General features: G+C 55.2%; 1 protein-coding gene across 1 annotated transcript in view; it reads right to left on the bottom strand.

Moving 5' to 3' along the window:
* Nucleotides 1-14866, bottom strand: part of ZBTB46 (zinc finger and BTB domain containing 46) — a gene marked incomplete at both ends in the record, with an annotated part of 29871 nt that extends 15005 nt beyond the window's left edge. Inside the window, 2 exons of the mRNA XM_080716459.1 lie at nucleotides 8302-8583; nucleotides 13933-14866. Of these exons, the coding sequence (XP_080572585.1) occupies nucleotides 8302-8583; nucleotides 13933-14866 (1216 nt within the window). The remainder of the gene's footprint in view (nucleotides 1-8301; nucleotides 8584-13932) is intronic.
* Nucleotides 14867-15404: the final 538 nt, after the last annotated feature.

Here is a 15404-nt window from a genome sequence, read left to right as displayed (position 1 = left end):
CAAGCTGGTTCACCCGAAGTGTCCTTCGAGATGGACAACAGCAAATACAGGTGTTCTTTTTGGTAACTGTGCACCAATGTTTGGAGGGACGCACTTGTGCAAGGTAATACCACCAGATGTCACAGCCAGGCGGTACGGGCACAGCCACCCGAGGCCTTGGCAAAGCAAGGGAGAGCCACAGACCCAGAGCCCAGAGGTCTGTATGGCCGGAACCGCGTAGGCAGCAGAGCATCCTTCTGTTCCCAGGGTGAGATTTTCTTTGTGGGCTTTCAGTGCCTGAGCCTGAGCAGTTCCTACACGGGCCATCCTGGGCCAAGGCCACCTGTGGGAGGGACACTGGCCGCGAGGGTGCTGGAGGAGGCTCCTATGACGTCCTAAACAGAAGCAGCCCAAGCCACGTCCAGAGAGGACCACCCAGCCCAGGAGTGTAGTCATCTAGAACCAGAGACAGACGAGTTACGGACTGCCAGGCACGAGAAAGTCAGGCCAGACTTTCACACCCACTACACTGCCGCCGCTTACTCACCTGGTCCCCGTCCAGCGGCTACAAAGACAGTCACCAGCCACCTGGAAAGGAAGGCTGCCATTAATTCCCAAGGAACAGGCGCACAAGGAGAGCCAGTAGCAGCACACCAGCACCCGAAGCCGCCCTGTGAGAACAGCAGCCATCCAGCTCCAACACCCGACACACGGTGGCGCGCACTCCGGAAGAACTGCCTTCCTCAGGGCCACCGGCGGACCCCGCCGGCCTTCGCCTGGGGACAGGACTCAGTTGTGTTAGCTCTTGGTAAGCCTGGGCACGAGGCGTGGGCTCTGAGTTGCTGTCAGAAACAGAAGGACAGGCCCAGGCAAACCACCAAGGGCGGTTGCTGCGCCTTCCAGGAATTAGGACTCCTAGCCAACTGCTATATGATACAAAGTAGGGTGTTTTTGGTACTGGGGATTGAACCCAGAGACATTTTACCTCCAAGTCACAACCCTGACCCAATTTTATTTCTTATCTGGAAACTGGGTCTCACTAAGTTGCGGAGGACCTCGCTAAGTTGCTGAGGCTGGCTGCTGGGATTACAAGCATGCATCACCACTCCCAGCTGCAAATGAATTCACGTTAAGGGAAAAAAAACTCAAAACAAGGTCGGAGGCTTTTTTTTTTTTTTTTTGTAGTACTGGGGACTGAACCCAAGGGCACTCTACCGCTGAGCTACACACCCAGCCCTTTTTATTTTGTTTATTTTGGTACTAAGGAATGAATCTAGAGGCAGAATGCCTCTGAACTATACCCCTAGCCCCTTTACTTATTTATTTTTGAAACAAGGTCTAAGGGTCTAGCTAAATTGCTGAGGGCCTCACTCAGTTGCTGAGGCTGGCCTTAAACTGGAGATTCTCCCGTTTCAGCCTCCCAAGTACTGCGATTAAAACTTCATGCTTTTTTTATTTTGGTGGTGGTGGTAGTGGGGATTGAACCCAAGGGTATTCTGTCTCTGAGCTACACCTCCAGCCCTTTTTTATCTATTTATTTATTTATTTTGTGGTACTGGGGGTGGAATCCAGAGGCTTTCTACCTCTGGGCTATACTCCCAGACCTACTTTATATTTTATTTGGAAACAGGGTCTCACTAAGTAGCTGAGAGCCTCACTACATAGCTGAGGCTGGCTTCGAACATGTGCGACCACGCCCGGATGCCTTTTTTATTTTGAAACAGGGTCTCATTAAGTTGCTAAGACTGACCTTGAACCTGTGAGCCTCCTGTCTCAGCCTCCCCAGTGCTGGTATTACAGGTGTGTGCCACTACAGTCAGTGAGAATTTTATTTTTTGAGACGGAGCCTCATTGGGTTGCATAGGAACTTGTGGGCTTAAGTGATCTCTCCCCCCCACCAGCCTCTATTTTTTTTTTTCTTTTTCTTTTTGGTACTGGGGATTGAACCCAGGGACATTCCACTTCCAAGCTACATCCTAGACCTTCTTATTTTTTGTTTGGGAACAGGGTCTAAGTTGCTGAGTCTAGCCTCAAACCTGCAATCCTGTCTCAGCCTCCCTCGAACTGGGATTACAGGTGTGCACCACCACACCTGGCTTCAGAGAAACTTTATGTATGTATGTATGTAAGTATGTATTTATTTATTTATTTTGCGGGTCTGGGGATGGAACCCAGGGGCATTTGACCTCCGAGCTACACCCCCTGCCCTATTTTTTATTCTTTATTTTGAAACAGTGTCTCACTGAGTTGCAGAGGGCCTCACTAAGTAGCCGAGGCTGTCTGTGAACCGCAATCCTCCAGGTCTCAGCCTCCCGAATGCTGGGATGACAAGCGTGCACCACCACACCTGGCGTTTCAGAGAAACTTTAAACATAAAATGATTTAACTTCACGTGGACCACCCGGGAGTGAGAGTCTTAGGGAAAGCCAATGACCCTTTGCCTAGACTACCAAGCAAGTGGAGAGGGGTGGTGGGGAGGACGGAGCTCAGAGCCTCCATACAAGCTCTTGGGGCACACTGACCACAGGGCTCGCACTTGGCCAAACACACAGCGCTGTGGGACGTGTCCGGCGCCTCACACCTCACCTGGTCTGGGCAGGGCCAGCTTCTTAGGCTCCATCTGCAGATCAGCCAGAAGCACCCAGGGCTCTGGGGGAGGGCTCCATCCTCCTGCCACGGACCCAGCATGAGAGGCGCAGGCCCAGGGACACAGTGCGTGAGCTGCAGCCACGGGCACCAACACCAGCCGGCGCTTCAGAGAGCTCCGGAATTGCTGCCAATCTCCCACAGTGCACAGGGGCTGGCCGGGGACAGTGCCAGGCTCTCGCTGGAGGTGCATGAGGGTATTTTTTATCAGCTGCCCGTTCCAGATGCAGGGGTCTTGATGTGCCTCATCTGGGACGGGGTCTCTCAGGAACAAGAGACTTCAGCAGACGGTTTTATATGGAGCCAGACCTGCAGGCCCTGGCCTGGAGGTTCCATCTTCTGACGACAGCGTCAAGACACTGGTACTGTCTGTTGGATTTACAGCCATGCCAGCATTATTGGTCTTTTGAAAATAGGACATTCAAGCCGGGCGCAGTGGCGCACGCTTGTCATCCCAGTACTTGGAGGCTGAGACAGGAGAATTGCTGGCTTGCAGTCAGCTTTAGCAACTTAAATGAGGCCCTCCGAAACTTAGTGAGACCCTGTTTCCAAATAAAAAATAAAATAGGGCGGGCGGTGTAGCTCGGAGGTAGAATTTCAATCCCCGGTATTAAAAAAAAAAGATGTTAGTTCAGTTTTCCTAGAACCATCCAGAAGGACCTCTGATCATCAGCTCTGCCCTACTGTTTGCAGACTGCCTGCAAACTTACTGTTTCTCTTTACTTAAAAATCCACAACTACTATCCCATTCTCCTGCAAAATTGTGACGAGCAGACCACATTACCCCGCACACCATGAGTGACCTAGAAGACCCGGGTCCCAGCGCCGTGTGTCCTGACCCACAGGGCGGCCATAGGACACCAGGAAGAGGAGCCAGGCCCCTGCCCGGCCCCGTGCCACTCCTGGCCTGCCAGGATGTGAGCCCTGTGCCAAACTAACCAAAGCCTCGGCCCTGGACGAGCTGCGTCACCGGCGATGAATCACGACACCAAGCCACCCCTGGACACAGCAGCCCGGCCCCCACAGCTCAGCACAGAGGCCATCGCCTTCCTGAGGCCTTTCCAGAGCTTGCCCAAGCTGACCTGCGCCCTGCTCCCCAGGGAAGGAAGGGAGGAGAGAGGCAGGCGCCAAGATACCCACCCAGGCGAGAGGCGGTTCCTTCCTGAGGTCTAGCACTCGGCCAGCGCAGGATGACCCCTGCTGGTGCGTACACATAGGGGTGAGGGAAATTTCTAAAACTGTGGCGCCTGGGTGGGGAGTGTACGGCAGGGTCTGCAGACCCCGAGCTATGACCTGAAAGGAGAGGCGGGAGACAGGCCCAGCCCAGCGGGCGCTGCGAAGCTGCTTGGTGCCCAGAACAGGGCACCTGCCGGCCGGAAAACACCTCCCGCTCTGATGCCCGGGGTCTGCGCCTGACATGGTATAGCTGCGTGTAGACGCACCTGCCACCAAGACGCAGGGCACAGATGCCACCCCACCGCTGCCACGGCAGAGCCAGCCCGGCCCTGGCCTCACCCCAAGCCACAGCTCCGTGGCCAAACCTCCCAGGGCACGGCGCTGCAGCTGACCACCATGCTTACTGGTGGGGTGGGATGCCCGCTACGGTGAAGCAGACCCCAAAACCCTGAAAAACCGTGTTGTATTTCTGGATAGTTCCATTCTTCATTTCAGTGTATGCCCTGAAACAGGCCCGTCACTTAGGAGGCCGTGACATGAGGTTCTAAGATAAGACACTCCCGACCACTTTCATGGCCTCTCTGCCGCTGGGCAGGTATCTCTGTCTGCTACGCCCAGCCAGGCATCCAGTTCACAGCGGCCAGCAAGAGAGCTCGAGTCTTCTCTTCTTTCTTTTTTTTCGGGGGGGTGGTACTGGGAGTGGACCCCAAGGGCTTTCTACCTCCGGGCTATACTCCTAGACCTATTTTCTATTTAATTTGGAAAAAGGGTCTCACTAAGTTGCTGAGAGCCTCACTAAGTAGCTGAGGCTGGCTTCAAACCTGTGTGATCCTCCTGTCTCAGCCTCCCAAGCGCAGGGATTACAAGCGTGCGCCACCACGCCCGGCTCCTTCCTTCCTCCCTCCCTCTCTCTCTCTCTCTCTTTGCCGTACTGGGGATGGAACCCAGGGCATTCTACCTCCTAGTACACCCCCAGGCCTATTTTCTTTTTGTTTTATTTTTTATTTTGAAACAGGTCTCACTGAGCTGCAAAGGGCCTCACTAAGTAGCTGAGGCCGACCGCTCCTCCTGCCTCAGCTTCCTGAATGTTGGGATTACAAGCATACGCCACCATGCCTGGCTGAGCTTGACATTTTCGTGTGTGTGTGTGTGTGTGTGTGTGTGTGTGTGTGTGTGTGTTACTAGAGATTAAACCCAGGAGCATTCTACCTATGAGCTACACTCCTGGCCCTATTTTATTCTTTATTCTGAAACAGGGTCTCACCAAGTTGCAGAGGGCCAGTTGCTGAGGCTGATGGTGAGCCTGTGATCCTCCTGTCTCAGCCTCCCATGTACTGGGACTATAAGTGTGTGTCACCATACCCAGCTTCTTGACAACTTCTTAACTCTATGTACAGAAAATAAGAGGGCAAATCATTATGAAAAAAGTGGAAATTTAAGAAATATTAAAAACCAAGAGGCTAAAACATCACAGAAATAATAAAATACCCAAACCCACAAGTTGCCTTCGCTTGGAATTAGTCACCGATGGGCTGAAAACAGCAAAGATGCAACTTTACTCCTACCTTGGCCAGCAACAGCAGGCAAAGCCCCAAACACGCCCAGGAGGGCAGGCTCACGTGACAAAGGTCCACATGGGCGGAGCTAAAGATTCAAAAGGAAAATGCCCAAGGGACACCATCCTCAGGAGCGCCTGCTCCTTGGCCAGGGCGCCCAGGGCAAGCCAGGAGTGCGCTCCTGCCTCCGGAGGCCCCGGTGGCCAGCCCCTCAGGAACCTCAGGTCCGGCTGCCTGGCTGCACAGGGTGAAATCCACGTTCAGAGCTGGGGTGCTCTGACCCCAACTCCCACACTGTTCTCAGCTCAAACTCACTAAAGGTCTTTTGGACGGAGCCCATTTCCTAGGTGAGGGCTGTCAACGCAGAAAAATGAAAAGACACAAACATCTCCCGTCTCGCCGAAGGCGTTCCAGATGTCAGGGATCTCTGGGTGGCCATGTCTACATCCTCGGGACTACAGAGGCGGCAGAAGCACAAGGCAGCGCGCACAGCCCAGGCCTGCGGTGAGCACTCCTCCGTGCTGCCGCCCGACCACCCAGCTGCTCCTGTCCCCCCAGGACTCCCAAGGACCTCAGAACCACTCGTGAACCCTCCCGGCACCCAGGCTCTCGGCAAACCCACAGTCTCCGCCCACGAGCGCACTCCGCGCTGCAGGGGCGAGGACTGGCAACTACCCGAGCAACTCTCCCACGACTTTACCCGCTCTGCGCTCAGCGTCCAGAGTGCTGTTTTGTTTTAAACGCACAGCTGTGTAAGTGGCACTGTCCCCATTTCTGGGATATCGGAAATGAGGCTTCAAGATTTTATTTTATTTTATTTTGGTGGTACTGGGGTTCCTGGAAGCCCTTCTACCTCCGGGCTACACTCCCAGACCTATTTTTACATTTTTATTTGGAAACAGGGTCTCCTAAGCCAGCACACGCAGCTGGCTTCGAACCTGCGCGATCCTCCTGTCTCTGCCTCCCAAGCGCGGGGATTACAAGCGTGCGCCACCACGCCCGGCTCAAGATGTTTTTAAAATCATGCCTGACACCAGAGTCTGCTGCCTACAGAACAGACAAGTTCTTCTTTTTTATGGAGGGGTGCTGGAAATTGACCTAGGGGCATTATACCTCTGATCTATACCCTTACCCTTATTTATTTATTTTATCTATATTTATTTATTTATTTGCAGTACTGGGTATGGAACCCAGAGGCATTCTGCTTTCGAGCTATACCTCTGCCCTATTATTTATTTATTTATTTATTTATTTATTTATTTATTTTTGGTGGTGGTACTGGAGATGGAACCCAGGGGCCTTCTACCTCCGGGCTACACTCCCAGACATATTTTATATTTTTATTAGGAAACAGGGTCTCTTAAGCCAGCTGAGGCTGGCTTTGAACCTGTGCGATCCTCCTGTCTCAGCCTCCCAAGCGCGGGGATTACAAGCGTGCGCCACCATGCCTGGCTCTCTACCCTATTTTTATTCTTTATTTTGAAACAGGGTTTCACTGAGTTGCAGAGGGCCTCACTGAGTAACTGAAGCTGTCCATGAACCTCAATCATCCTGTCTCAGCCACCCAAATGCTGAGATTACAAGTGTGAGCCACCACACACAGCTCTATTTTTATTTTTATTTTTTATCTTATTTTATTTTATTTATTTTTTGCGGGTTGGGGATGGAACCCAGAGGCATTTGACCTCCGAGCTACACCCCCCTGCCCTATTTTTTATTCTTTGTTTTGAAACAGAATCTCACTGAGTTGCGGAGGGCCTCACTAAGTAGCTGAGGCTGTCCGTGAACCACGATCCTCCGGTCTCAGCCTCCCAAATGCTGGGATTACACGCGTGTACCACCACGCCTGGCTATTATTTTTATTTTTAAAACAGGGTCTCACTAAGTTGCTGAGGCTGGCTTCGAAGCCGCCACGCCCGGCTGTCAACGGGTCCTTAGCGGAATACATGGAAATAAGGGAAACACAGCCGTGCTTTCTGTTGTTAGTCTTTATTAGCTACAGCAATTTGCACAACTCCTCATACCAGTACAAAAAGCACAGTTTAATGCTCATGACAACAAAATTGTAAAAATGCTGTTTTTAAAATGGAGTCAAAATTAAAACAAGGATGTGTGTCCCAAAGCTCCAACATCAAATTTACTGCACTCAGTAGAACTCGGAAATAGGGAAGAGACAGCGCTCACCACAGGGCCTCCAGCCTGCCCCGGACAGGCGCCCCTGCTGCTGTCAACGTGCCCCTCCAGGTCCCGTGGGGAGAAGCCCAGTGCCAGCGGAACCAGAAAGACCAGAGCCAGGCGGGGCCCAGGCCTCAAGCCCTCCCAGCCTCCTGGCCTCCTGCAGCCGATGCAGGTCCGCCTGTGCCCCCATGACCACGAGGCAGCTGGCCTTGGGCCTGGCACTGTGGTTTTGACGCTGCAAAGCCAAGCCTCCCGCCCCGACAGGGAGGGCCACCTGCACCCCCAGATGTGTGCTTCAGCTGCCACCCAGTGTCAGCTGGAGACACCAAAGCGTCAAACAGCACCAACCCTCCCTGAAAACGGCACTACCAGCAAGAACAGGGCACTCAACTCTGCAGGGGAGCGAATCTCAGTGTGAAGCCCGCTGGCCAGCAGAGGGAGCCCGCGCCCGTCCCCACGACCCAAAGGCCCTCATCCCCAAGCCAGCCTGTTGCCGCTCACGCAGATTACTCCTGCCTCCAGCAGGCTGCCGAACGCCTGGGTCTGGGGCTGCGTGCTGTGGATGTGAGGCCGCTGCTCCCTTCCTGGCTGCGGGGCATGTGCTGGCCCTGGGGCCCCCAAGAGGCCAGTCCAGGCTGCAGCAGCCTCACTGTCCCGAAGGCCCTAGAGAGAGGGCAGGAAGCAGCTCCCCACCACCACTCGGCCACACCCTTGGACCCATGGCGGAAAGCACTACGGGTCCAGCAACGCACGGGGCTGAACTTACGAGACAGTGAGTGTCCCTTGGGCAGGTACTCGAACAGCAGGGAGCCGTCGTCCCCGAGCACGTCGGCCTTGAGGGACAGCAGGCTGTTCTTGCTCATGAGCGCCGCCCGCAGGTTGGCCACTGCGGTGGCCTGCTGCAGGGCCTCGTCCTTCTCCGGGGTGAGGGGCGGGCCCAGGTAGCTGGCTTCTCCTCCAAGGAGACTCTCGTCAGTGTGCGAATAGAGCTCGGCCCGCTCCCCTCGGCTATCGGAGCTGCTGGCCTCTGTGACAGTCAGGTCTGCATCTGGGGGGTGGGGGGGGTGGAGACAGGTGTTAGAAAACCCGCAGGTCAGCGAAGGACAGAGACAAGCTTCCTGACCACCCAGCAGGAACCACAGAGGAGGGAGACTCTAACCAGCCCAGGAGCCAGGGTGCTGCCAGAGCTCGGAGGGCTCACGCCCTGTCCAGAGCATGGGGGGGAGGGCTGTCCAGAGCATGAAGGGGGGGGCTCATGCCCTGTCCAGAGCACGGGGGGGGGGCTGTCCAGAGCACGAGGGGGGGGGCTCATGCTCTGTCCAGAGCATGGGGGGGGGCTGTCCAGAGCACAAGGGGGGGCTCATGCCCTGTCCAGAGCATGGGGGGGAGGGCTGTCCAGAGCATGAAGGGGGGGGCTCATGCCCTGTCCAGAGCACGGGGGGGGGCTGTCCAGAGCACGAGGGGGGGGGCTCATGCTCTGTCCAGAGCATGGGGGGGGGCTGTCCAGAGCACAAGGGGGGGCTCATGCCCTGTCCAGAGCATAGGGGGGGGCTGTCCAGAGCACGAGGGGGGGCTCATGCCCTGTCCAGAGCATGGGGGGGCTGTCCAGAGCATGAGGGGGGGGGCTCATGCCCTGTCCAGAGCATGGGGGGGCTGTCCAGAGCACGAGGGGGGGGCTCATTCCCTGTCCAGAGCATGGGGGGGGGCTGTCCAGAGCACAAGGGGGGGGCTCATGCCCTGTCCAGAGCATGGGGGGGCTGTCCAGAGCACGAGGGGGGGGGCTCATGCCCTGTCCAGAGCATGGGGGGGGCTGTCCAGAGCACGAGGGGGGGCTCATGCCCTGTCCAGAGCACGGGGGGGCCTCATGCCCTGTTCCTCCCTGTCATGGCTCAGGTTTTAGACCAGAGTTCTGCATACCCTGGACAGGAGCTGAAGACCCTCCCAGGCTCTGCTCCAAGGGGAGGAGACTCCTGGGCCTGCGGGATTTCTACCTCCCAGAGAAGAGGAGACACAGGCATCAGGGACCCACTTGAGCACCAGAGCTAAAGTGATAAAACTCTTAGAAGAAAATCGACATGGCCTTAGATTTGGTGATGGGTTCCTAGACACAACGCCAAAAGCAGAAGCCACAAAACAGATGAGTTGCATTTCATCAGAATTAAACCTTCTGCACTTCAAAGAACGCTCCCGAGAAAGTGAGAAGACAACCCACGGGATGAGAGGAAATACTTTCAATCCAGTATATGGTAAGAAATCCTAGCCAAACTGTATAAAGGACTCTTACAACTCAATAATAAAAGACAATACAAATGTGCAACAGATCTGACTAGACATTTATCCAAAGATATACAAATGGCCAACAGCACGTGGAAAGATTCCCAACATAACTAGCAACCAGGCAAATGCAAATCAAAACCACAATGAGATACACTCCCACACCTGTTAGGGTGGATGGCTACTCCCTCCTCCCTCCCCCAAAGCACATGCTGGCAGGGGTGTGGGAAACCAGAGCTCTTGGGTGTTGCTCTAAGTATGAACTGAGCCCAATTCTTGCCTGTAATCTCAGGGACTCAGGATCCTTAGGCAGGAGGATCACAAGTCTGAGGCCAGCCTCAGCAATGTAGCAAGACCCTGTCTCAAAATACAGTGGCTGGGAGCCGGGCGTGGTGGCGCACGCTTGTAATCCCAGCATTCGGGAGGCTGAGACGGGAGGATCAGCGGTTCGTGGACAGCCTCAGCTACTTAGTGAGGCCCTCTGCAACTCAGTGAGACCTGGTTTCAAAATAAATAAGCTGGGCGTGGTGGTGCACGCTTGTAATCCCCGTGCTTGGGAGGCGGAGACAGGAGGATCACGCAGGTTTGAAGCCAGCCGTGTGTGCTGGCTTAAGAGACCCTGTTTCCAAATAAAAAACTATAAAAAATAGGTCTGGGAGTGTAGCTGGGAGGTAGAAAGGTTTCCAGGAACCCCAGTACCACCACCAACAACAAGAACAAAACAAAACAAAATAAAGAATAAAAAATAAAAAAGGCAGGGGGTGTAGCTCGGAGGTCGAATGCCCCTGGGTTCCCTCCCCAGACTGGCAAACAACAACAACAGCAAACCAGCGGTTGGAGATGTGCTCAGTGGTAGGGCGGCTGGGCTCACTCCCCAGGGGCCTTGCTGCAACCACCTGACCCGCCTCTTAGGAAAGGGCCTTCCTCCCATAATGAGATGGGAGTGAAAAATACTCTTCCCTAAGATACCATGAATCTTCATTTATTTATTCACTCATTTGTTGCAGCACTGGGGATTGAACCCAGGAGCATTCTACCTCTGAGCTACACCGCCTGCCCCCCTTTTATAGTCTGTATTCTGAAACAGGGTCTCACTAAGTCACAGAGGGCCTCATTAAGTAGCTGAAGCTAGCCGCAAACCCATGATCCTCCTGTCTCAGCCTCCCAAGTACTGGGATTACAAGCCTGCGTTACCACGCCTGGCTATCATAAATCTTTAATTAAAAAAAAAACTGACCTCCATTGGGGATCATGATCTATGCTCCCAAATCCCCACCTGAAAGACGGGCAGGAGTGGAGTGGGAGTGAGAGGCCACCCCGCAGAGGGACCATCCCACACGCGAGCCCACGGCCACGGCCTTGCCTCAGCACTCAGAATCCTCTAGCAGACGCGGTTCCTGGTTGCCTTGGAAACCCAAGGGTTTAAAACGCTAGGGAAAGTACACAGCAGAAATCACTTGTTGGAATCTGAAAACACCGTCTGCTCGCCCAGGGTCCCGCAGACGCCAGCCCACGGCTTAGGAGCGCTCTGCTTCCTGACACACCGGCCAGCCTCGTGACAGGGTGCCCGGCACTGCCACCTGTGGGCAACGAGCAGGTGTCCCGGGACGGGTGGGTGCCGCTGCACCGCCATCCAGCCCACGAAGGCCATCACCCACCAGGGCTGCTGCCCCTCAGTGAGGGCCAGAGCTGGTGAAAGATTCCAAAGTTAGGAGCAGAGCGGACATCACCGTCAGTGTCCCCTGCCTCGGCACGGCTGGCAGGGCAACGAGCCGCTCTTCCGCGGGCTCAAGCATCATTCCCTGAGCCAGCTCAGCACGGTCGGGGACTCCCCGAGGACATCTGTGCACGTCAGCAGACAATTGCAGCTGTCATGGTGGGGGACAGGCATCTCATGGGTGGAGACCAGGAACATTCTCAACATCCTACCAGGCCCAGAGGGAGCAACCCAGCCTGAGGTCAGGAAACCCTGACTTAAGCCAGCTTTTGCTGAACGTGGCAGAGTTCGGCCCTGCACTCAACTGCTCGGTGTGGGGGCACTGATGAGAAGGACGGGGCTGGGACGGGCTGTTTGATGGATACATTTTGTTTCGTTGTTGTTTTGGTGGTACTGGGGGTGGAACCCAGGGGCTTTTCTACCTCCGGGCTATATTCCCAGGCCTATTTTATAATTTATTTGGAAACAGGATCACACTAAGTTGCTGAGAGCCTAAGTAGCTGAGGCTGGCTTCGAACCTGCGCAGTCCTCCTGTCTCAGCCTCCTAAGCGCTGTGATTACGAGCGTGCACCACCATGCCTGGCTTTGATGGATACGTTTCTGTTTGAGATGATGAAAGTATTGGAGCACCAGTGGCAGAGCACTTGCCCAGCATGCACGGGGCCCTCAGCACCACATGCACACGCACGCGCACGCACACACACACCATACACACATGTTCTGGGGATGTACAATAATGGTGGTTGCACAACACAAATACATTCAATGTCAGTGAATTGCACACTTACAAGTGTTTATCATGGTAAAGTTCATGTTATGTATATTTTACCCCAACAAGAAAAGCCAGTGTGAGGAGGTCTGGCTTCCCGGCTGGCGTGAGCCTCCTGTGGACCTTCCTGCAGCCTGGCTCCCAGCTCTTGAGAAGCTTCTCCAAGGAGAGAAGGGGCCAGGCCCCCAGGGAGCCCCGCCTACCCTGCCGCGGCCCAGCAGGAGAGTGTGCCCATCACTGCCTCACTGCCTGCACTCTCTGAGGCCTGGCCATCCACCTGTCCACCTATGTGCTCCTGGAGTGGGGGCTTTCTTTCTTTCTACCTTTCTTTTGTGTGTGATACTGGGGTTTTAATCCAGTGGCATTCTACCTCTGAACTATACCCACCCCTAGCCCTATATTTTACTTTTATTTTTTTGAAACAGGATCTCAGTTAGTTGGGGGGGGGCCTCACTAAGTTGCTGAAGCTAGTCATGAACCTGTGATCATGCTATCTTAGCCTCCCAGATACTGGGATTATAAGCATGCGCCACCATGTACAGCTCCCCAGAGAGATCTATCTTTCTTTCTTTCTTTCTTTCTTTCTTTCTTTCTTTCTTTCTTTCTTTCTTGTGTCTGTTACTTGGCATTGAATCTTGCTCTGAGGTATAGCTCCAGCCCTTTTTTTTATTCTTTATTTTGAAACAAACAGGGTCTCACTAAGCTGCAGAATGCCTCGCTAAGTAACTGGCCTTGAACCTGCGATCTCCCTTTCTCAGCCTCTGAGTACTAGGTTACAAGCTGCGCCACCTCACCCGACCCCGGGCAGATTTCTAATCTTTGTCCTGTAGAGCCTCCACTGGCAGGCGATGGCCAGGAAACCTTCACTCCTGCTCTGATCAGCTGCCCTCTCTGACCAACCTGGCTCATGGCCTTGTGCCCAGGAAGAAGCACAGACTTGAGCCCCACCAAGGACAGGGGCGTTTGTCCCCTACTTGTTTCCCAGAGGGCACAGCATGAGCTGGGACGACTACTAGGGCCAGCACCTGGTTCAGAGCATTTAAGTTTCCTACTAGCCTGGGAGACAGGCACTGAACAGTCACATGGGCTGAGGCCCGGCTCAGACACACCAGCTCAGGGACCTGGGGACACGAGATCAGAGAGACCCTGGCACCACTGCTTAGTGGTTACCAGGGGGAAAGACCTGCCTGTGAGTTTCAACTACAGGAACCACACTCATCAGCAAATATGAAACTCCCATCCCACACTAAGAGGCACTTCACGTCCCCGAGACCTGCTCCAGGCAGGCTGAGAAACTGAGGACCAAGCACCAGGGCCTCAGGCAAGGAGTCTGTGGGGCGGGTCATCAAGCTGCCCCACGCCCCTGAGGGGCTCCTCGCCTTGGATCCTGCTACAGCCCAGCCCACCCCTCAGCCTCTATGTGGCTGTTCGGGGCTGCACTGCTGGGGGCCGACATGCAGGGGCTGTCAGGCTGAGGCGCCCAGCCTCGATACTCCTCAGTGGTCTCGAAGGCCTTCAAGACCTGCAGCACACCAGTTCACTGTGAAAGGAGGCAGCTGTGGGCGCACCCAGGGCGGGCTGGACGGGCGCCACACAGCCGCAAGCCACGACGCTGCACGAGGGGCAGGAGGGCTTACTTGAGTCTCGGCCGCTGAAGGGCCATCCCGGCGTGGGGAGGTACGAGGGTGCCGGGGAGCCGGCCCGGCTGCCACCCTCCACCTGCGGCGTGATGTGCCTGACAGTCTCTTTGTTTTTCCGGTTCTTCCTGCGGCCCGTGGGCGGCCAGCCATCCCCACCACCCTGCTCGGGGACGTTCTGCAGTGTGCTGTCTTTGGCCGAAGGCAGCTCGCTCCCTCCGTAATGAGATGGCGAGACCTGCTCCTCCTTGATGCGCAGAGGCCCGTAGCCCACGTCTCCTGGCCACAGAGACTGCGAAGAAACGTCATCGGGGCCATCGGCCTTGGGCTCCTGGTCCTCCTTCCCATAGCCACCCCCTCCTTCGTGACAGCTGGCAATGGCCGAGTCTCCGGAAGAATTGGCGGGACTCGTCCGCCGAGCCAGCCAGGGCGAGATGCTCCTCCCGGCCATCACCGCGGAGATGAGCGCCTCTGTGCTGCCGCTGCCCGGGGCACCGATCTCGAACTCCGAAAGCTCGTCCGCCGCATCCGGCTTCATGCTGATGTCCAGCGCGGCCTTGATGAAGTCATGGCAGGCCTGCACAATGTCCGTCATCTGCAGGAAGCTGGCGGCAGACATCACCTCGATGACGTTCCTGCTGGTGAGTGCCAGGTGGGCAGAGTACATGAAGTCGATGATGGCCTTGAAGCCCTGGGCCGTGACGATGTCCAGGTGGGTGACCGTGGCCTGGTCGGAGGTCTTCTGCACCTGGCAGTAGAGTGTCTTGAAGTAGCGGCTGCTCCCGAGCAGGACATTCTTATGGGCCTTGAAGACCTTGCCCTCCACGACCACGCAGACGTCACACAGCACCCCGTGCTGTCTCTGCTCGTTGAGCTCACGCAGCAGGTGCCGGTAGTGGGACGTGATTTCCATATCTTCCTTCCGGTTGTTCATTGGGGAGTCTTGGTGCTGCCTCTTCTACAGTTGCTGTGAGGGCAAGAGGGAGAGCGTTAGCGACACACACCAGGCACGCCAGCTGTGGGGAGCAGCCGCAGAGGGAGGCACGTGGGGTGCAGGTCACAGGAGGCCCAGCCCCGAGCCTGGACAGAGCGGACAGGGAGCCCTGCCTGGCCCTGGCCCTCATGTTGGTCACGGACACGGAGTTCTGAACAGAATCCCATACACAGCAACTAACGCATCCCAGAAATAATAAATTACACACCAGTAGAGGAATCAACTTTCTTATCAAACTGAAAATCTAACTAACCCAAGTGTGGCCTTCACTCCTCACACCACATGAGAATCCTTAAAAACATAAGTAATACTTCTACATGAAAAACCTGGAGAGCAATAAGAATCGAAAGCAGACATTCACGGCTTTGGTCCTAAAAATGTCCAAACGCCTGTGCTCACACCAGCTGTAGAGGATGGGAGGTCCTGGCCACACCCGGCGGAGCCCTGACACAGCTCCACTTCTGAGAGGGTTGCGATG

This window comes from Muscardinus avellanarius (assembly GCF_963383645.1).
Source record: "Muscardinus avellanarius genome assembly, chromosome: 19".
Classification (NCBI taxonomy): domain Eukaryota; kingdom Metazoa; phylum Chordata; class Mammalia; order Rodentia; family Gliridae; genus Muscardinus; species Muscardinus avellanarius.
This window is presented reverse-complemented; position numbering and strand designations above follow the sequence as displayed.